Source organism: Danio rerio, chromosome 6 (assembly GCF_049306965.1).
Source record: "Danio rerio strain Tuebingen ecotype United States chromosome 6, GRCz12tu, whole genome shotgun sequence".
Classification (NCBI taxonomy): Eukaryota; Metazoa; Chordata; class Actinopteri; order Cypriniformes; family Danionidae; genus Danio; species Danio rerio.
In genome coordinates this window covers 55,918,507-55,941,459 of record NC_133181.1, presented here as the reverse complement: position 1 = coordinate 55,941,459, position 22,953 = coordinate 55,918,507, and the positions used below count along the sequence as shown (strand labels likewise).

Genomic DNA, 22,953 nt, shown 5'->3' with positions numbered 1-22,953 from the left:
CATTTCATGGCCAGAAGCAGCTTCACAGAAAATAATTCCTCCATTCATTTTACTCTGGCTTAGTCTCTTATTCATCAGGGGTTGCCACAGCGGAATGAACCGCCACAGAAAATAATAAAACACAGATATAAAATTTTTATGAAAAATTACAAAGCAATTTGGAAACACTGCAAATGATGAAATAAATATTCAACAAATCTCAATCAAGAAAAAGTTTGGAGCTCGCATTTGAAGCATAAGAAGTTAAAACGCACACCTATAAATCTAATACTTCTTTACTAAAAGAAAATAGACCTATAAACTACTGTTTTTAGCAATGAGTGTAAGAATTTCTTTTATTAAATATTCATATTAAAAAAATAATCTAATCTGTTCGGTATATATTTGTGAGAGACTTGCAGGGTGAACTCGTCACAGACCCCCCTTATATAATAGTAGGGGAATAACTGTAATGAGTACATGCAGAATAAAAAATTATTATACGGTACACATTTCGTTCAGCTGTAAGGATATATGTAATGATAATGCACATATATATATATATATATATATATATATATATATATATATATATATATATATATATATATATATGTGTGTGTGTCATAATATGATATATATGTGTCATATATATATATTCAACTGTATATACATATATTTATTCAACTGTATGTATATATATATATATATATATATATATATATATATATATATATATATATATATATATATATATATATAGAATAGAGTTGAATACATATTAATAAATATAAATATATACAGTTAAAGTCACAATTGGGCGACGCAGTGGCGCAGTGGGTAGCACATTCGCCTCACAGCAAGAAGGTCGCTGGTTCGATCCAGTCCAAAGCTGCTGGTTCCCCCACAGTCCAAAGACATGCGGTGCAGGTGAATTGAGTAGGCTAAATTGTCCGTAGTGTATGAGTGCGTGTGTGAATATGTGTATGGATGTTTCCCAGAGATGGGTTGCGTTCCGTAAAAACCTTGCTGGATAAGTTGGAGGTTCATTCCGCTGTGTTGACCCCGGATTAATAAAGGGACTAAGCCGGCAAGAAAATGAATGAATGAAGTCAACTTATCCAGCAAGTATTTTAGCGCCCTTGAATTATTCGACCCCCTGTTTAACTTTTCCCCCAATTTCTGTTTAACGTAGAGGAGATTTTTTCAGCACTTTTCTAAACATAATAGTTTTAATAACTTATCTCTAATAACTGATTTATTTTATCTTTGCCATAATGACAGTAAATAATATTTTACTAGATATTTTTCAAGACACTTCTATACAGCTTAAAGTGACATTTAAAGGCTTAACTAGTTTAATTAGGTTAACTAGGCAGGTTAGCGAAATTAGGCAAGTTATTGTATAATGATGGTTTGTTCTGTAGACAATCGGAAAAAAAAGCTTAAAGTGGCTAATAATTTTGTCGCTAAAATGGTTTTTAAAAAATATAAAACTGCTTTTATTCTAGCTAAAATAAATCAAATAAGACTTTCTCCAGAAGAAAAAATATTATCAGACTTACTGTGAAAATTTCCTTGCTCTGTTAAACGTCATTTAGAAAATATTAAAAAATAATTCTGACTTCAACTGTGTATGTATACCCTCATATTGTCCAGCTCTATCTATGCTATTGTTTTTTTCCATAATCAAACAGCTCTAGGGACCTGATTATAGCACATAAACGAGGGAAAGTTTGTAAACACAGGAAAATTCAGACATTCATGATATATCCCCGTAAAGTCTATTTTGAGGTGTTGGTCACTCTGACGTCAGCATTATACGTGAACGTGCCGGCTCTTTGATAAGGCTGAACATTGTTGAATGGTTATCAAGGACAGTGCATTGTGTGAAACAGCTGCGAGGATGATAAAATGATGAGAGAGCCTGACAGGTCTTTACTCCGCTTTACACCCGAGTTATCATATTTCCCCTTTCAAAAAGTAGTTAGCTGTAGTTGATTAAATTTATGATTCCCTTCTGGACACTTTGCTAAAGGGATAGGAGCAATTCCAGCGTTATGTGACATTTGCAGTAAAATCATAAAAACATAAATTCACAGAGAAAGTATGTTAACATTATATTGAAAATCTGTTTCTATTTTCCAAAACTACTAACCACAGAGTTATAAGATCAGAAAAATATCAATCTGTAAACACTTCTTATATTTTAAATGAGGAAAATAAACATGTGTTATGGATGTGACAAAAAGGTTAGCGAGTTTACAGTATACAACATACCTTGCACAACCCAAAAGAAACAATGCTAATCAAAAGGATAAGAGTCGTCCCACTATAGAACAAAAATCAATGACTTTATTTGACATTTATGCATTTATGAGGAAAAAACTTGGTTATGAATGCGACGTCTCTCAGTTATGGATGTGACGGATGTGAAATAGCCACCTGAGTGATTTTGCTTAATCAAATATAATTGTTTGAAAACACTGACAGAGACATTTTTTGAGTAGTTTACAGTACTGTAATATACAAGCCTACACAAAAACCTTAGAAAGGGTTTCACTGTTTTGGTGGAAACATATTTTTTCATGGCAAGGTTGACATTTGCATGGAATTGCTCATAGTCAGGGGCAGACTGGCCACTGATGGTCAATCCCACTGGCCTGATGGTCAATATGGCCTGCCCACAACCTCTCCTGGTCTTCACTACCGATCGCTAATACAACCACCACCCCTGGTCTTCACTAACCGATCACTTAGGTGACCTGATGTCCAAAAGCATTCCCGGGCAGAAATACCGTCCCAGTCCACGCCTGCTCATAGTTCACCCAAATGTGAAATTTCCTCATCTCGTTTTTCACTCTCAAGCATTCGCAGAACCTTTACGAGTTTCTTTTTTGTTGTTGTTGAACACAAATTAAGATATTTTGAAGAATGTTGGAAACAGGAGGCCATTGACATCCATAGTCAGAGAGAAAAAAAGACTCCTAAATTCAAACATTCTTCAAAATAACTTCTTTTTTGCTTTCAATATTTGACATCTCAAACAGGTTTTTGAACTACACTGTAAAATAAATATCTGTTAATGAAAAGTGTCCATAATTTGTGATTCGCAAGTGTTTTCTATTTACAGTTGTGAATTGCATTATGCGATTCCCCAACCCCCCTAACCGATCTTCATTTAGCGATTGCTCCTCAACCCCAACACCCACTCCCCCGCTTAAGTGGCCTGATGTTCTATAACTTTTCCGGGCAAAAATACAGTCCTTGATTGCTCATAGTTCACCCAAATGTGATTTTTTTTTTTTAACTCTCAAGTAGTCGCAGACCTTTACAAGTTTCTTTTTTGTTGTTGTTGAACACAAATTAAGATATTTTGAAAAATGTTGGAGACAGGAGGCCATTGGCATCCATAGTAGGAGAAAAAAGACTCCTGAATTTCAACATTTTTCAAAATATCTTCATTTTATTTGTCTTAAACAGAAGAAAAATCTTCAGGTTTTGAACTACACTGTAAAAATATTAATTAACAGTTTCAATATTTTGTGATTCACAAGTGTTTTCTGTTTATTTACGGTTGTGGAACTCTTCAGTTTAACAAAGTAACTTTTATTCACATTTTAGTACTTTGAAATAATATAATGTCTATTAAATAGCTGAAAATGTACTGGCAGTTTATTACAAAGGTTTTGTAGCGTATTTCCAACACTAAGCCAGCCAATATATCACTTTCAACTATTAAAAATGTTAATAAGAGTCTCTTTTTCAAACATTTCAAGGTTAGACATCGTTGGAAGAAAGATCAATCTCCCATAATGCAATTTAAAAGCATAAATAAACGGGGGAAAATAAAAACATGAATCACAAAATACACAAAACTGCTCATTTACGGATATTTTTACAGTGTATTTAAATGTGATTTAAAAGTAAATGTTAAATGTTGAGTTAAACAATAGCCTATACTTCACAGTGCTTATTTTTATCGACTTTCCTCTGTCTGTCAAAATGTTGGAGCTAAATTTATCTTTTATAACCTTGGGCTCAACCTCAGTCCGGTTTTCTCTGCGGGTCAGCTCATATCAGGCCTGGCCAAAACGTGTATTGCAGGCGGTCTCGGGACTCCATACCTCACATGTCATCGTCATGTGAAATCCAAGCTGCCAGAACTTACAGCCCCTTCAGGACCCCAGAGAGGAGCTGCTGTTTGTAATGGCTGATCAAAAGCTTGTCACATTATCCTGTTAAGACGGTTCCTGTAAATGCAGCGCTAATTGAACCATCAGTCAAGAAGGTGTTTTTTAAATTTTAAAAAGACACCTCTTTTGCTTCCCAAGGCCTTATATATTTGCTCTAAAATGCAATGAAAACTGTAATATTATGAAATATAAGTAGAATTTTTTATTTTTTATTTTTTCCTTACTCAAATCTGAATATTTATCATCTTTTCACCTTTGCTAGAGTCATGTGATCCTTCAGAAATCTTATTGTATTTAACTTGCTTATTTACTATTATTGCTTCTTATTTTTTAATTGATAATTACTTTCATTATTCAGGACAAACTTTGCAATTATGGTCTTACTGTACTTTAATGCATATTTATTGCAATATTTAATTTGCTCTAATTCTGAAGATGCTTCATGTGCAAGTCCTGCAGGGTGTCTTAAAGTCTTAAATTGTCTGAAATATCAAAAACAAATAGGCCTTAAAGTCTTAAAGCCACTGAAATATTGTGTTGTAGGTCTTAAATCATTAAAAACAGGTTTTAATTTGCCTATATTTACGTAAAGCTACTCAATCGGGCTAACACCCATCCAATCACCAACAATCTATCTCAATAAATGTTTTAACAAAAGTAAAAGTAAATTTTTTTTAACTCTATTAACCAGTGAGGTTTAATTATCTTCCTTAAAATAGCATTTGTTTTTAATGGTTTCTTGATATTTTTATTTGGGTCACTAAAAATCCGTAGCGTTTAGCCTTGTGTAAGTCTGAAATTTAATTCATAGTGGTCTTAAACAGGTCTTAAAGGTCTTAAATTTGATTTGATGAAACCTGTTGTGGTAAAAAAAAAAAGTCTCTTTCGCTCACTGAGACTGCATTTGTTTGCTCTGTAACACAATAGCAACAGTAATATTGTATAATATTATTTATTTATTTTAATCATGAATATAAGCGGTGTTACGTTGAAATGTCTGTCTATAGTAATGTTATAATAGTCTTTACTCTTTAGTCTTATCACTTTTTTATTTTTACATTACATGAATCCTTAATAATAATAATATTAATAATAATAAATATCTTACTAACCCATAACATTTAAAAATTGTATAATTAGAACAACATTAGCTGAGCTAATTCTCTTAAAATTAAATTAAGTGAAGTTTTTATTTGCTAATTTCGAGAGGATGATTGTCTCTCATCTGCAATCATCTAAAAACAAGTCAGATTAATCCAAGCCTACAATAAATTGCCCATAAGTTATTAACTCTATTTACCAATGAGGTTTAATTATCTTCCTTAAAGTAACATCTGTTTTTAATGTTTTTTTAATGTTTTAACTGGGTCATTAGAAAATATCCTTAGCGTTTAGCCTTGTGTACGTCTGAAATTGAATTCATAGTGGTCTTAAACAGGTCTTAAGTCTTAAATTTGACTTGCTAAAACTTTTAGAAACCCTGTTCTGGTAAAGAAAGTGTCTTTCGCTCACTGAGACTGCATTTATTTGCTCTGTAACACAATAGCAACATTAATATTGTAGAATATTATTTATTTATTTTAATCATGAAAACATAAGTAGTGTTATGTTGAAATGTCTGTCAACTGTAATATTATAAACATCTATCACTTTTTAATTAAATAATTAATTAATCAATTAATTAATTATTTTTTCTATTGCATGAATCCTTAATAATAATAATAATAAATATCTTACTAACCCATAACATTTGAAGATTGTGTAATTAAAACATTAGCTGAACTTATTGGCTTAAAATCAAATTAAGTGAAGGTCTTATAAGCTAATTTCGAGAGGATGTTTGTCTCTCATCTGTAATCATCGATAAACCAGTTTGATTTATCCAAGCCTACAATAAATTGTCCATTTCACCCTACTTCTCTTATCTTAATTTTTGAAGAATCCCCCCGTCCACCCCATGTCCTCCTTTTCCTTTTTATCTTTCTTTTTTTTTTTTAACCAGGGGAGCTCTCAATAACTACCTAATCTTGCATCCCTGTGCTTAATTATCCTGGGCCTTATTATCTCAGAGCTCAGGGTTCTCTCCCGGGACAGCATGCCAAACCTGCTAATAGTGTCAAGCAATATATGTGTGAATTCTTGAAATGATTTTTCATGGCATTTTGGCTCAAAGTTGAAAGATCTGCATCAGATCAATTCCATACAAATGTCAACCATAATGTGAATAAAATTATGTTCTCATTAAAATAGCGAAAGCCTTTGTACATTTTACTTTTTACAGTACTGTAAAATACTCAAAAATTTCTCTGTCAGTGTTTCCAAACAATTATATTTGATTTACCAAAGTCACACAAGTGGCAATTTTACATCTCACATCCAGTACTAAGAGATCCATCCATATTGACGCATCCATATTCAAGCTTTTTCTTCAAAAATGCATAAATGTCAAATAAAATCATTGATTTTTGTTATAGTGGGACAAATCTTATCCTTTTGATTAGCATTGTTTCTTTTGGGTTGTGCAATTTAATTCACAGAATTTCTTCAAGGTATGTTGTATACTGTAAACTCGCTAACTTTTTTGGTCACATCCATAACGCATGTTTATTTTCCTCATTTAAAATATAAAATACACTCACTGGCCACTTTATTGGGTACTCCTGTCCAAATGTTGGTTAATGCAAATTTCTAATCACTGGTTTGAGCTGATAGAAAGGCAACAGTTACTCAAATAACCACTTGCTACAACCAAGGTATGCAGAAGAGCATCTCTAAATGCACAACACGTCCAACCTTGAGGTGGATGGGCTACAGCAGCAGAAGATCACACCAGGTGCCACTCCTGACAGCTAAAAACAGGGAACCGAGGCTAAAATTCACACAGGCTCACTAAAATTGGACAATAGAAGATTGGAAAAACGTTGATTGGTCTGATGAGTCTCGATTTCTGCTGCAACATTCGGATGGTAGGGTATGAATTTGGTGCTAACACCATTAAAGCATGGATCCATCCTGCTTAGTATAAACAGTTCAGGCTGGTGGTGGTGGTGTAATGGTGTGGGGGATGTTTTCTTGGCACTTTTGGCCTATTAGTACCAATTAAGCTTCGTGTCAACACCACAGCCTACCTGAGTATTGTTGCTGACCATGTCCATCCCTTTATGACCACAGTATACCCATCTTCTGATGGCTACTTCCAGGAGGATAATGTGCCATGTCATAAAGCGTGAATCATTTCAGACTGGTTTCTTGAACATGACAATGAGTTCACTGTATTTAAATGGCCTCCACCGTCACCAGAACTCAATCCAATAGAGCAGCATTGGGATGTGGTGCAATAGGAGATTCGCATCATGGATTGCATCACGTGCAGCTGACAAATCTGCAGCAGCAGTTTGGAACACAATCTCTGAGAAATATTTCCCGTACCTTGTTAAATTCATGCCACAAGGGATTAAGGCAGTTCTGAAGGCAAAAGACGGTCCAACACGGAACTAGTAAGGTGTACCTAATAAAGTGGCCGGTGAGTGTATGTTTACAGATTGATATTTTTCTGATCCCATAACTCTATGGTGAGTAGTTTTGGAAAATATAAACAGATGTTTCAATATTATATCAAAATGTACTTTCTCCGTGTATTATTGTTTTAAGTATTCACTTCAAATGACACATCCATAATGCTGGAACTGCTCATCAGTCTTATTTGAAAGTAGACTAGACTCAAGACTTTCCTCGATTATCAGACTGTAAATAAACACACGCTTCACGAGAGCGTCTGGTTTCCCTTGCAGACGGTTGTTGTTGCGAACCATTTGTGTTAAATATATCATGACAACTGGGCGTCTCAATGGCCCTACTGTTTTACAAACTCTCCTGCTGCTCTCAGCATTCGGTGGTCTAGAAACATCAATCATACAATAAACAGTGCAACGGTTAATGTTATTGGGCCTCCGTCTTTCCAGGGAACGTGAAAGACTCTTCGCTGAAGAGTGAGAACATCTGCTGGCCTAAAATTACACCTGATGGCCCTCAGCTCGTTGTCGTTGAAAAACGACGACTTAATAGGTTGCATAAATGGAAATTTGGTCTCATGGGATACCAGTGCCAGTCACTAAATCTTGCTGAATTTTTAGTTGACGTTTCTTTAGGTGGCTGCTTTTTTAAGTGCAGCAGAATCTGGCTGATTTTGTGCAGTGAACTAATGGTTTGATGGTGATGATGAAATTTTACTTTCCATCAGATTTAAGGTCCAGGGCATGAGAATGATGTACTTAAAATACACATACACTGAAAAAATGATTAATTGGATTTACTTTTTGTATTTTTTATTTTTATTTATGTGGTTACGAACAGTTTATATGGGCTGAATTTAAATAAACAAGTTAAGTTAAACATACTAAATTTAATTTGTTTGTTTAACCAGTTAACTCTGCTGTTATTTTGTGATTTCTGCCTGGATTTTGCATACCCACATTTAAAAGCTTTCCAAATCCACATTCAGAGGTGTAAATGCAAAAATTTGGTCTTATTTAAAAGAAAACCCTTTGAATTTTCATAAAACACCATTGAAAGTTTTTAGAATAACTGTATATGTTGTCTGTGTTATAATAAACACCTAAATAAAAAGGCGCTTTTTGTATTTTCTTTTTTATAAACTCAAATTTGAAAGTGTACCTTTTAGATTCTGTGTGGTCTAGCTTGCTTTAATTAATTTTGGTGGTTCCTGCACATGTCTGTAATCATAGGAAAAAAGAAAAATGTCTCTACCATAATCTATGCAAAAGTTATTGTATTCCAACTGATGAGAGGTGCTGTACAAGCCACAGTGACCGATCATTGTTTTCATATTTCATTATTCTTTTGTTTGATCAAACATAACTCACTGTGTTTGGACTACGTCAGACATATAAAAGGATTACTTATGCACGTCACCTCAAAAACAGAGGAGAAATGGCCCTGAAGCACACAGCATAAAGCCTGATTTATACTTCTGCGTCAGGTGACCGGCATAACACACGGCGCATGCAACGCGAGTGGCTGTGCATTTATACTTCTGCGCGCTGTCTCTGTCGGTCTGCATTAACACTTCAGAAACGCTAGTAGGCAGTGAGGTGTAAATGTTCCTCTGTGTCGAGTTTCTTCTCTGCTTTTTTGCTTTTCCTGAACACTTCCGGGATGTACAAGTGGCTCAAACTCGCTCATTTTGAGGCAGGAACCGGCGGACGTGCAACAACTTTAACTATGAGGTAAACACAAAACAAAACTTTCCATCCGGAGCTTCTTCACGGAACTCCACACTTGTAAACAATCGCTCGCGCCATTCGCGCGGCTCTCGGTTCCACCCAGACTCGTCAGCGCTACCAAGCCGACCAATCACAGAGCTTACGCTACGCGTCGTTGCGACGTGTAGTTACATTTTTTGAGAGGTGCACGTCAGTGACGGCGGTGGCCACGGCGAAGGGCTATGCGTCAGCGCCGTAGCATGCGCCGGCGTTTGACGCAGAAGTATAAATCAGCCTTAAGGTTAGAGATGACAGCTGTCTGTGCTATCTGGGGCTGCTTATTGATCATAAATGTATTATTTTCACTTGTGCATCATGGAAACACCGCGATTCATTTGGCAACTGTTTGTGAATATAATTCAGTAAAAAGAATGCTAGAACTGTATGAGCACTGGCAAGAGCTTTCATTTGAGCTATAACTTGTACATGTGTCATATGACAAATATGAAAATGAATCAATGTAAAATACCAAGCCCGGGTATCCAAAATTCTGTGTATTTAAGTGTAAATAACTTTTGTACAGTAGAATAAAAACCAAAGTGATGCTTATGTGCATATAATATAGATTCTACACTTTCAAACGAAACCACTTAAGGGGGTCTGGTGCAATGCTAGCCCTTTAAATCTTAAAATGAAAGTCGATGACGTCACGGACCCGGTACCGTTCCGCGGAGTTTAACTGGTTTTAAATTCAGCCCATTAAATAAATTAGCAAAAAAAAAATTTTTTTCAGTGAATAAGTTCATTCATTTATTCATTAATTTTCCTTTGGCTTAGTCGCTAATTTATCAGGGGCTACCACAGTGGAACTGCCAGCTATTCCAGCATATATTTTATGCAGCAGATGCCCTTCCAGCTGCAACTCGGCACTGGGAAACATCCATACACACTCACACACACACTCCAACGGCCAGTTAATTCATTTAATTCCCCTATTGCACATGTCTTTGGACTGTGAGGGAACTCAGAGCACCTGAAGGAAACCCACACTAACACGGGGAGAACATGCAAACTCCACACAGAAATGTAAGGTAACAGTGCTAACCACTGAGCCACCGTGCCGCTGTGTACTTCAGAAATTACAAAAAATGCTGCATTGTGTTGTGAAGTTGCAATTTTGTAGTTTGCATAGAAACAATAGTTGTAAAATTTAAAATATTTGTACTTTATATTTTCAGGAATTATTATTTATAGTCCACCAAAATACAGTTATGACATAATAAATAAGAGCACACAATGTGTAAAACTGTATTCATTTTTAGACAAAAAAGAATGTTAAAGCCTCATTAAAGGGTTAGTTCACCAACAATTGCATTTATTCGCCATTGACACTCAAGTGGTTTCAGAACTTGGACAACAAAATAAATGTTACACAACCTATTTTTTAAGTGCAACATATTTGAAAAGATCAGGGACTTTTGACAATACATCAGGGACAATACCCCCACCCCCTCACCCACCCCCCACCACACACACACCCATACGCCACTGGTTGTAAACTGATTGACTTCCATAATAGGAAGCCAATGGTTACCTGTTTCCAACATTCTTTAAAATACCTTCTTTTGTGTTGAAAAGAAGTAAGACACTCAAACAGGTTTGAAACCACTTGAGGAGTAGTCAGTGGTGAATAAATGTATTTTTTTTTATGAACTTAACCTTTTTTTATTATCTTTTCATTTTCTCGATTAGTCTTACACTTGCATCAGATACATGTCAGAGATCATACATCTGAATACACTCAAATATAAACACAAATTCTGCATATCCACTTTCTTTTCCAGCAATATTTACTTTCCTCTGTGCGCATGTAAACTTATGTTAAACACAAGAATAAAAAGAAAGAAATATAAATAAATAAATAAACAATAAGGTTAAGGGGAATATATATATATATATATATATATATATATATATATATATATATATATATATATATATATATATATATATATATATATATATATATATATATATATATATATATATATATTCGCTTTAACACCCCTTTCAGCTAAAATTAATAGTTTTAATCTTTTCGTTTACTCTCCTTTTGTTTTTAAATATGTATAATATAAATTTTTGCTATTCTAGTTATTATTTATGGCATTTCATTTTCAAATACTTTATTTTTATTTTTTGTCAGCAACTGGGTGTTGGACAACTGGCACAAAGAACTGTGGGATATCGACTGCTTCCACCATGGAACCTGCCAGATCCGAAATGAGTATCCTACCCAATGGAAAAGGCCATGACTTGGGGGAGGAAATGTGTGTGCCGATGAAGACCATGATGGAGGAAGAACAGTAAGCACTTTTTTGCATCACTTTTATGATTGGGTTTCATCTGCAATCAGTGGTTTTAAGTGCCATGCATCTGTGAGATCCAGTGGTGGAATAAGTACTGAAAGGTCATACTCAAGTAAAAGTTATTTGATTACTTTAGTGAAGTATGAGTAAAAGTAACCCAGCTGAATGTACACAAGGGTAGTGAGTAGTAAATTGCTGTCAAAATAATTCCACCATATACCCTGCAAACTAAAAATGGTGGTATTTTCTTTTAAAGGTGCTTCTAAGTTCAAGTTAAATTGTTTGTCATTCATGTACTATATTTTAAAATGTGAGATTAATTTATTGTGAGAACACATTACATTAATATATACACCTATAATAACCTGACAGAAATCAGGTGCAAGTGTTTACATGCAGAGTGAAATCTGGAAACACAAAAAATGACCAAAAAGTAGCAAAAATCTAGCTGTGAGTACATTCATTCATTCATTCATTTTCTTTCGGCTTTGTACCTTATTTATCAGGGGTCACCACAGCAGAATGAACCACCAACTATTCTAGCATATGTTTTGCACAGTGGATGGCCTTCCAGCCACACCCCAGTATTAGGAAACATCTGTACACATTCATTCACACACACACTCCTACACTATGGCCAATTTTGTTTACTCAATTCACCTGTAGTGGATGTCTTAGGACTTTGGGGGAGAACATGCAAACTCCACACAGAAATGCCAACTGGCCCAGCCAGGACTTGAACCAGCGACCTTCTTGCTGTGAGGCAACAGTGCTGACCACATATTTAACTAAGGCATATTTAAATGTCAATGTTAATATGTTCTAAATCACATAATTGGTAAAAAAAATTGTCAATTAACCCATTTTATCAATTATAAATGAATAGCAATGTTTTTCATGTGTGTTGGTGCGATACTTTGTAGGGTGCAATTTACCATAATTGCCTCTACAGGGCTCGAAATTAACCTTTTTGCTTGGTAGCACCGGTGCTCCTAACTTTAAAAATGTAGGCGCATCAGCCAAAATTTAGTCGCACCCACCAATTATAAGCACCGTTACTACAAGTTTAATACAAACATATTAATTGTATTTGAAATCAACACTAATTAAACTAACAAGCAAAAAAAATTCATATATAACGTTATATGCAAGCTTGAGGAAAATATGTCTCAACGAAATCCCGTTATCACAAGAAAATACATTTTTATAACATAACTGAGTGACCAAAGCATACACGGAGCGCTCACCGGCCCTGCACACACTGCTTGAATTAATGTGTTAACGGTATAACTGTGCTGTTCTCACAAGTGCTGTCTGATATTGCACTGATGCTTTTGACATATACTGTACTTTATTATATGCATACATGTTAATAGCAATACCGTTTTTTTATGAGTAGCGATGTTAGTTTGCTCAGTGCAAGCCCGTTTGCAATGGTGTACGTGGTGTTAAATTTGACATATAGCTGCCACTTGCACGGCGGACAGCATCTGGCGATTATATGAAGGATTAAACAGAACCTCTCGTGCTAGATGTGGCAAACAGTTACCTGAAAATTCCACCCCAAAGACTTTTAATAGCAGACTTGAAGACAATGGAAGTCTTCTACTCTTAGAAAAGTGTAGATGGTGGATTAACATTCAGCACATGATCACTAGTAAGATGTGTCATTATTTGTAACTGTAGATGCCATGGTTTCTAAAACAAAATCTGTCAGTGTTATTTTCATTCTCATCTTCAGCGATTTACCATTTTTCGCGGTAGTAGCTCTTTGTCATCCGAAGCCAGAAGGCACTGAGTGATTGACAGCTGAAATTAACCAATCATTCGTGTTCAGTGCTACAGCAGTGGTGGGCCAATAAGAAGAGCGCGAAGGCGGGGCAAGCATTACGGACTTGGATTTGTTTACTGCAGCAAGTTGACATGACAACTGTTTTAAACCATTCCTGAGCGCTGCGTTTCGAATTTCAAGTGCAGACAAAGAGCTTAGAGATGCATTCTGCGTGAATGTCTCCCGAATCCACGCATGTGGTGAACATTTTGCAGTAAAAACTTGTCGCACACAACAATTTTAAGCACTCGCAGAAATGCTCCCAAATATATTTTAAGGTCGCATAGATAAAATTTCGGGCGCATATGAGACCAAAATGGTTGCAATTTCGAGCCTTGCTTTAGAAGTAGCCAATGAAAACAAAACAAACACACACAAGAAATACACGTACGCCAGACATGAGGTTAGCACGGACCAACGCACATTCTCACATCAATTTTATTATTAGTAATAATAATAATAATAGTAATAATAACGCAGCGTTTGAGACTCCTGGTGCCTCATGTACGAAGACTTGTGTTGAAATCATACTAAAACATTGCAAACGCACAAAGCTGTAAATGTGCGTACGCAGTAAAAAATTCAGATGTATGAAACACTGCGTACGCCGAATCACACGCATATTCTCTTTGTACATCCGAATGAAAGTGAAACTGAGTGCAACATGCACGAGCGCAAAACCCTTCCCTGCCTCCTCCCCCATATGAATATGCTAATGACTCTTCTTTGGCAAAACCCAACGAAAAAAGCAATGGCAATGGAAATAAAACAGACACACACAAGAAATGCACATACGTCAGACATGAAGTTGGCGTAGACCAACGCACATTACCACGTTCATTTCAGCGTTAGTAAATCCAAACGTGAGAGTGAAACCTGGAAACACAACAGCTGCACCTTCAGCAAACCTCCTAATTCCTGCAGCACAAGGACTTTATGATTGATTATGAGCGTCAAAAGTGGCAGATCTGTTCAGCGAAATATTAGACTGCGTGTCACTGGATATGAAACGACTTTAACGATATAACTAAGGAAAACTCCACTGAGCTGAGCGAGAGCGCTTCTCTACTGAACAGCGCATCATCTATGACGTAAGCGTGTCCAGGCCCGAATGTAATGTGAATGCGGGCCGTCGGGGGAGATGGGAGGGAGGACAAGCGTGCCTCGGCCCGGTTCAAGGCAACTGTACATAGTGTGAGTACGCCCTAAGGCCCAATTCCAATTCTACCCCTTATCCCTTACCTCTACCCCTCGTTTTGTGCATTCACGTGAAGGGGTAGGGGTGTCCCAATCTTGACATCTATGCCTTTAGTGATTTGCTGAAGATAAATACCAAAAAATAACACAACTGAAATAACTACAGCAGTCGTCATCATCGATCTCATATGAAGTAAGAGATCGCGATGACATTGGATGACGTGTGCAGGTGCTGTAATGGTGTCCCGTTTCTTAGGGGTACATTTTGAAGCCCTTCCTCTTCACACTCTGTTTTAAAGGCCGAAGGGGAAGGGGCAAGGGTACAAAATAGAATTGGGATCGGGCCTAATTTGAGTATTTTGAATTCATTACTTTACACCACTGGTGAGATCAAGTGCATGTGTGCATTTATAAATGAAAGTGTTTGCTTTCTGCATGAAGAATGAGGCGTCTTTAAATGGTGGTTTTGCTTCATTGGCTTTATCATCGTTGTCTTTTCTCTGCTTTCATTAGAACTGCGACCCATTAGAACATTTCATTTGTGTCCACGTGCTTCTGTTCTGAAGTCTATCAATGCAAACTTTCTTTTTTAAATCACTCTTGTCATCTGGCATGGTGTGTTGACTTGTCTAAGTGCACGTTTGCCCTCTTTTCTTGTTTTTTTTTCCTGCTCGGTGATGGATCCTCAATCTGTCAACTCTCAGAAATGGTACCCATCACGACAGGTATGTCAATAACCCCCACAAAAAATGATGTTACTTACTAAGGAAGTTGGAAGTAGTTCATTAAGGCAACTTGCGAGATCATTATCGATGAAATGTCTGCTATCTTCCATTCAACAGATTTGATGATCCTGACAGCACTCTTGCGGAGAACATTGAGTTCCTGCCCAACAGCGAGAGCAAGAAGCCACGTTTCACTGATGTAAGTGTAACTTTATAAGTAACCAAATTAAATAATGAAATGTATACACTGAAATGATATACAGTTGAAGTCGAAATTATTCGTCCTCCTGTGAATTTTCATTTTCAAATATTTCACAAATGATGTTTTACATTGTTTAATTTTTCTCAGTATTTCCTACAATATTTCTTCTTCTGGAGAAAGTCTTATTTGTTTTATTTTTACAATAAAAGCAGTTTTAATTTTTTAAAAACATTTAAGGTCAACATTATTAGCCTCCTGATCACACAGAACACACTTTTTGCATTGAGAGACATATCTTTTTAATGATTTACTTCCATAATTTGCCTCCCCTTTTTTTAATGATTTACTTCCATAATTTGCCTCCCCTTTTTGCTGTTGCTCGCTGTGCTCACAGTTAAAAAAAAAGTCAACTCTGAGCGGAAAAATTGTCACTCGGGTGTTTTTCATTCTCCAATCAAAAGAAAGCAGAAGTGACTGAAGTGTTTGTGTTGTCAAGTTAGTGTCAGTGTTGTTGTTGACTCAACTATAAAATTACAGTTATTGTTCCTTTACATTAAATATATATATATTTTTATTTCAGCTAGTTGCCAAGGAAATATTTCTATTAAAATATTTGCATGTTTCTATCAAATTCTGAAATGTTTAGTCTACCTTAAAACTAAAATAAAAATGTTCTAAAATGTATATAGACATGTTACAAAAATAATAAAAATGACAATGAACAACAAAATTTCTTAAACTTGAGTTTTTTGTGTATTTTAAATCTATATTTTAAAATAAAAATATTATCTTAAATTGTTATAAAATAAACAAATTTCCCTAATATTTAATTATATCAAATATTTATTTAAATTATTATTATTATTTTACTTTTGCTTAACCTATTAAAGCTGTAAAACAACAAATATACAACACTGTAAAAAGAAATCCATAAATATTATTAGCTTTCTTAGTGGACAATCACACCCAAGCTATGTTTGCGTTGAGAGGCACATCTTTTGAATTACACTACTAACGGGTGCCCTGCACGACTCGCGTTTTAACCACCTGCTGCACTTCACGCTTTTCTGATTGCGTGTTGCGTGCTTAATTAAAAAAAAGTCAACTCTAAGTGGAAAAAGCACATGATGTCAATCGTGTTTTTTTCATTCTCCAATCAAATGAAAGTAGAGGCGGAGTTTCTGTTGACTTGACAGCAGTGTTTGTGTTGTCAAGATGACTAAGGACACTTTTGAAGATAGAGGAGAGACTAGAGCTGCGTCCCAAATGGCACACTATGAACTATGCACTCATGCACTATGTACTTGTGCACTTACACACTCAACAGCATAGTATATGTATGTAGTGTCGTCCCAAATGAAGCACTAATGTTTTTTTACTAAGCGGAAATTTAAACCGTTTCCCTGATGACGTTTGACGGTTGCCATATCAGTGAAATAATTGACCAAACAACACTTGCCATGAGTTTAACCGAATTCACCATTGGGATGCGCTATAATAACTCTCGCGGAAGAATTTTGTTTTCACCATCCAAGATAAATAATCCAACATGTGTGCCCGATAGCTTCGCCCCTTCTACTACATGAGCAAACCTGCAGGAGTTGAGTGCATGAAGTGTCCATCATTCCACACTTCAATTTACTAAATGAATAAGTGCATTATCCGGGTAATTAAAGTGCACATATTACACTATTTACACTACAATATGGCCTGGAATAGTGCATAAGTATGCGATTTGGGACCACCTTAGTTGCTGTTTTGAATTATCCAGAACTGTATGAGTCGCACATCATGAATATCACAATATTATTAAATATTATAATTATAACAATATCGAAGGCAACACTTGCGCACAATACGCAGCTGATTCAGTCGTTGCCTAGCTAAATAAAAGCGCACCACGCTTCTTTTATTTTATCAACAAAGAGTGGTGCACCTTGCGTATTTAGAACGGTAAAGTGCGTTCTGTGATCGACCCCTACACCGTTCAAAAGATGCACCTCTCAACGCAAAAAGCGTGTTCGATGTGATCGGCCCTTGATGCAATTTTTTTTTTCAAACCATCAATATACAATTGCTTGCCTAATTACCCTAACTTGCCTAATTAACCTAATTAAGCCTTTAAATGTCACTTTAAGCTGTATAGAAGTGTCTTGAAAAAAATTTAGTCAGATATTATGTGCTGTCATCATGACAAAGATAAAATAAATCCGTTATTAGAGATGAGTTATTAAAACTATTATGTTTAGAAATGTGTTGAGAAAAATCTGGGAAATAAATTGGGGGAATAAATGTACAACTATTCTGACTTCAACTGTATATGTTTGTTGTCATCAATCTTATTTTCTCTCTCAGTTTGATGGGAAGACGTCTTTTGGCATGTCGGTCTTCAATTTGGGCAATGCCATTATGGGCAGTGGGATTCTGGGATTGGCCTACGCTATGGCCAATACTGGCATATTGCTGTTCTTGTGAGTCAAAATCTTTCATTACCTTTTTAACGACAGATTGACTGAGAATGTAATTGGATGTTGTGTGCTTGTCTGATGCGAAGCATCATTGAATCATCTCATAGTCATGCAAATGAATCTGTCACCTTCAGCCCTCAGTGATTCAGCCTTCTTTTTTTTTACTTTACCTGAATGTCAAGCATTTGGCCACCCATTGGCGGTCTAATTGCCATGGTAATTAAAGCTTTGTTTTCCATATGTTATTTTTCCAGACATGCTCTTGAATAATTGAGTGTTCCCTTTTGGAGGCTGTTAATGCTGATGAATATGGGTCAGAAAGGACTTTCTATGGAAAAGGCCCACCCATTGCATTGTGTTAAATGACACGCAAACCACTGTTTGGCCTATTTACAAACAAAAAATAATTTAAAACTTCTGAAATATGAGCTAAAGTACTGCAAAAAAGGATAACACTTTATTTTTGATGGTCCATTCGAGTATTAGAAGATTGTCTGCTAAATATCTGTTTAATACTGCTCCTTCAACAGACATTTAACAGATTATAAGAAACTTTGCAAGAACATGTCAACTTACACTAACCCTAACCCCCACCCTAACCTAACTGTCTACTTACAATCTATTGAGATTTATCATAAAAATAAAGTGTGACCAAAAAAAGTATGTATCCTATTAAAATCTTAAGTATTTGAAAGTATTTATAATGTTATCAGATTTTTTTGTTTATGTTTGATAAGTGTGTGTGTGTGTGTGTGTGTGTGTGTGTGTGTGTGTGTGTGTGTGTGTGTATTATATATGAATATATACAAATTACAAATACAATTATATACAAATATTTTTATACATGAATACATGTATATTTAAATTTACAAATACTTACTTATGTAAATGTACAAGTTAGTGTCAATTATTAGCTGAACTATAAAATTATTTTTGTTGCTTTAATTTAAATAAACTTTAAGTAGAAAAATAATACCACTGTTCTGTCATTGGAAATCTTTAAATTAAAAAAAAAGGAAAGATTGGAAAAGAGTGGAATATGGGAAATAATATAGTGGATACTTAAATTTAAAGTAAAAAGTACTGAAAGCTGTACAGACATATTACAAAACAAATGCTACATATAATGACAATGAACAACAAAACTTGAATATTTAAAAAATCTATATATTATTATTATTATTATTATTATTATTAATTTATTTTATTATTATTATTATGTTTTTATAAAATAAACAAAATTCCTCATTTAATTATATCAAATATTTATTTAAATTAAAAATGTTGACGTCTACTTAACCTTCTAAAGCTGTAAAACAACAAGAATATAAATATACACTACAAAAATGTCCATAATTTATCAGTTTTCTGTATATTTTAATTAGTTTTTATTTTTTCCCGCCTTTTATTTATGCTTTTGAATTACATTATGGGACCTTGATCTTTCTTTCAACAACTTTTAACCTTGAAAAGCTCGAAAAAGTCACTTTTGATAACATTTTTAATAGTTTAAAGTGATATATCGTCTATGTTGGTGTTGTTTATTGATTTAATACACCGCCAGACCATTTTCTGTTACTTTATAGTCTTATTTTTTTGTATATTATATTATTTTAAACTACTAAAAGGTCAATAAAAGTCACTTTGTTAAACTGTAGTGTTGAATTTTCAACATCAAAAGACGGTCAACAGAGATCAGCATCCCATAATGCAACTCACAAACGTAAATAAACAGCAAACACTTGAAACAGTTAATTAACAGATATTTTTACATTGTATATTCTGGCAAGCAGTTCTTACTAGTATATTTCCAAAGAGAAAAGGAGGTGAGCACATCTGTGCCTCCTGTTTAATCTTTATTCCCTTCCTATTTAAAATTTTCCACTAGTAAGCTCCACCCCTTTTGTCTCTCCAAGGCCCCTTAAAGGCCATGACCTGATCTGGCCACGCCCCTTTACCATCAGTCTGCCCACCTCCAAATCTAATATAGCTGTCATATTTGGTTTCTTCTGGCGGGTCGTCTTGATTTGACTGGCGAGGAGAGACATCTAGTTCCCCAGATCCAGTCAGGTTACAGGCAACTGAATCCTGCCGATCACATTACCTCACAAGCCAAGACCAATTCCTCCAAACATAGTCTTATTTCCAGGTATAAAACGACAAATGGATCTACCTCATGGGGGTAGAAACCTCACGGATGCCTGTGAGGAGGCAGTTTATGCAGGTCTTGTGTTTTTAAAGTGTAGTCTTCTTTACTATCTATAAAATGTAAAAATGCATACATTTTCTGTTGGCTGTAAGCAGGTTATTTAAGCAGGTTTATTTAGTTTGTGAGTTTTGTGAGGTTTACCTTTGCGTGGTGTTTATACTTTATATAAAAACATTCATTAAAGTTCTGCAAAGCTTTTTGCAGTCAACGACTAAATATTTTTGATCTTGCACTTAAATTCTTACTGAAGATGCATTGGTCTTGATTTTTCCAAGATGCAGAGATGCAGAAGATGGACCAAAAGTGTAATTATTGCTCTCCAGATGGCACATTTTGACCCTTTAGCATCTATTTTGTGCATAAAATGTGGATATCAATTAATAAAAATAAAACAACTCAAGTGCATTTACCTGGAAAGCCAGTTTAGTAATAAAGTATCTTAATAGATGGTTTGAAAAATATAAGAAAAACTAAAATTAAAATGAAGAAAATTATCCTAAAAAAGTATATTAAAGTAACTAAAAATATACTCCGTTTAAATAACAAAAATGCATTGATGTTGTTGGTCGTAAGCAGATGTTATTTGTAGAATCTATAAAATGTTTATGACCTTCTTATAAAGCATGCATTTACATGTGATTATGTTAAAACAACTAGACAAGAATAACAATTTTGGAAATAAATCTGAAGGAAAATGTTTTATTTCTTTTAAAAAATATTTTTTTTCTCAAGTCTTTATTTTATTATGGAGTGCAGTTTGACTATTATTTGAAACATTTTTGTGAGGTTAATTTTTGTGTGTTTTTTATACTTTATATGAAGAATGTCTAAATGTTTTAATAGTGATGAAATATGTTAGTAGTTTATTTACGTTTAGCTGTAAATTGTCATAATGTTGTTCTGCGTGACTTTTTGTAGTCAGTTTTAATCTTGGACTTAACTTCCTGCTGGAGATGCAGTGAAATTTCAGTTAAATTATTATTATCTGTTTTTGCACTAGGTTTGGACCAAAATTATTGAAATTTAAGTGCTGCTTTCCAGTTGGTACATTTTGATTGTTCAGCTTTAATTTGTGTGTGTTTATATATATATATATATATATATATATAAACATATATACAAACAGTTGAAGTCAGAATTATTAGCCCCTCCTTTAATTTTTTTTCTATTTTAAATATTTTTTAAATGATGTTTAGCAGAGCAAGGACATTTTCACAGTGTGTCTGATTATATTCTTATTTGTAAGTCTTGTTTGTTTTTATTTCAGCTAGAATAAAAGCAGTTTTTAATTTTTTAAAAAACATTTTAAGGACAAAATTATTAGCCCCTTTAGGCTATATATTTTTTTCGATAGTCTACAGAACAAACTATCGTTTACAATAACTTGCCTAATTACCCTAACCTGCCTAGTTATTATAATTAACCTAGTTAAGCCTTTAAATGTCACTTTAAGCTGTATAGAAGTGTCTTCAAAAACATGTAGTCAGATATTATTTACTGTCATGTGTTGAAAACATGTTGAAATTGGGGGAAAAATAAACAGGGGGCTAATAATTATATATATATATATATATATATATATATATATATATATATATATATATATATATATATATATATATATATATATACACACACACACAGTTGAAGTCAAAATTATTAGCCCCTCTGAATTATTAGCCCCCCTGTTTATTTTTTCCCCAATTTCTGTTTTTAATTAATTAATTAATTAATTTGTTTGTTTGTTTGTTTCAGTTTTTCAATCAGCTGCATAAAAATCTGTTTAAGGCCAGAAGTTTAATTTTTGTACTTTTTCAAATACCACTTATAATCTAAATTACTAAAACATTAAAAGCATTTTTTAAAATAAAGTAAAATAAATGCAGATTCACGTGTCTTTATTGTAGATGCATTATATATATTATATATATATGCAAATGCTGTGTTTACTTCCTGTGATCAAGACTTATTTTGCATGCTAAAGGCTTAAGCAGCTTCTGAAGTGTATGAACATCCATCTCATTTAAATACAGTCGTTCCAGAGCTCGTCTCAGCGCATTGTTAATTACTTGCCATTTATCAGGTACTTATCATCCAAATGGACTTGAAATACACTGAACTCAGGGACCGTCTGCCTACTGCAGTTAAAGGGATATTTCACCTAAAACTGAAAATGATTTTGTCACTTTTTCACCCTTCACTTGTCACAAACCTGAGTTTCTTTCTTCTATTAAACACAAAGGAAGATATTTTGAAGAATGTTAGAAACTGGTAACCATTGACTTCCATAGTATTGGTTTTTCATACTGGTGGCCAGATTATAACATTCTTCAAAATATCTTCTTTTGTGTTCAACAGACTAAAGCAATAAATCATTTTATAAAACTGATTTAAATCTACATGAGGGAAAGTAAATGATGAGGTAATTTAAATATTTGGGTGAACCATCCATTATCCATATCTAGAGAAAGCAGGTTAAACTTTTACAGATATTTAGCAGGACTATGGTAAAACGTTTTGCGAATATGAGCCTAAATTGCTGACAATGCATATTA

The 22,953-nt window shown here is 34.4% G+C and overlaps 1 protein-coding gene across 2 annotated transcripts in view; it reads left to right on the top strand.

Annotated features, from left to right (window-relative positions):
* The window catches only part of slc38a3b (solute carrier family 38 member 3b), a 76,556-nt gene that overhangs the window by 16,221 nt on the left and 37,382 nt on the right, over positions 1–22,953 (top strand). Inside the window, exons 2-5 of one of the 2 annotated variants that reach the window (XM_009302722.5) lie at positions 11,604–11,763; positions 15,499–15,519; positions 15,637–15,718; positions 18,077–18,192. In XM_009302722.5, coding sequence (XP_009300997.1) covers positions 11,660–11,763; positions 15,499–15,519; positions 15,637–15,718; positions 18,077–18,192 — 323 coding nt within the window. In that variant the 5' untranslated portion in view covers positions 11,604–11,659. The remainder of the gene's footprint in view (positions 1–11,603; positions 11,764–15,498; positions 15,520–15,636; positions 15,719–18,076; positions 18,193–22,953) is intronic. The other variant, XM_009302723.5, reaches the window with a different exon arrangement.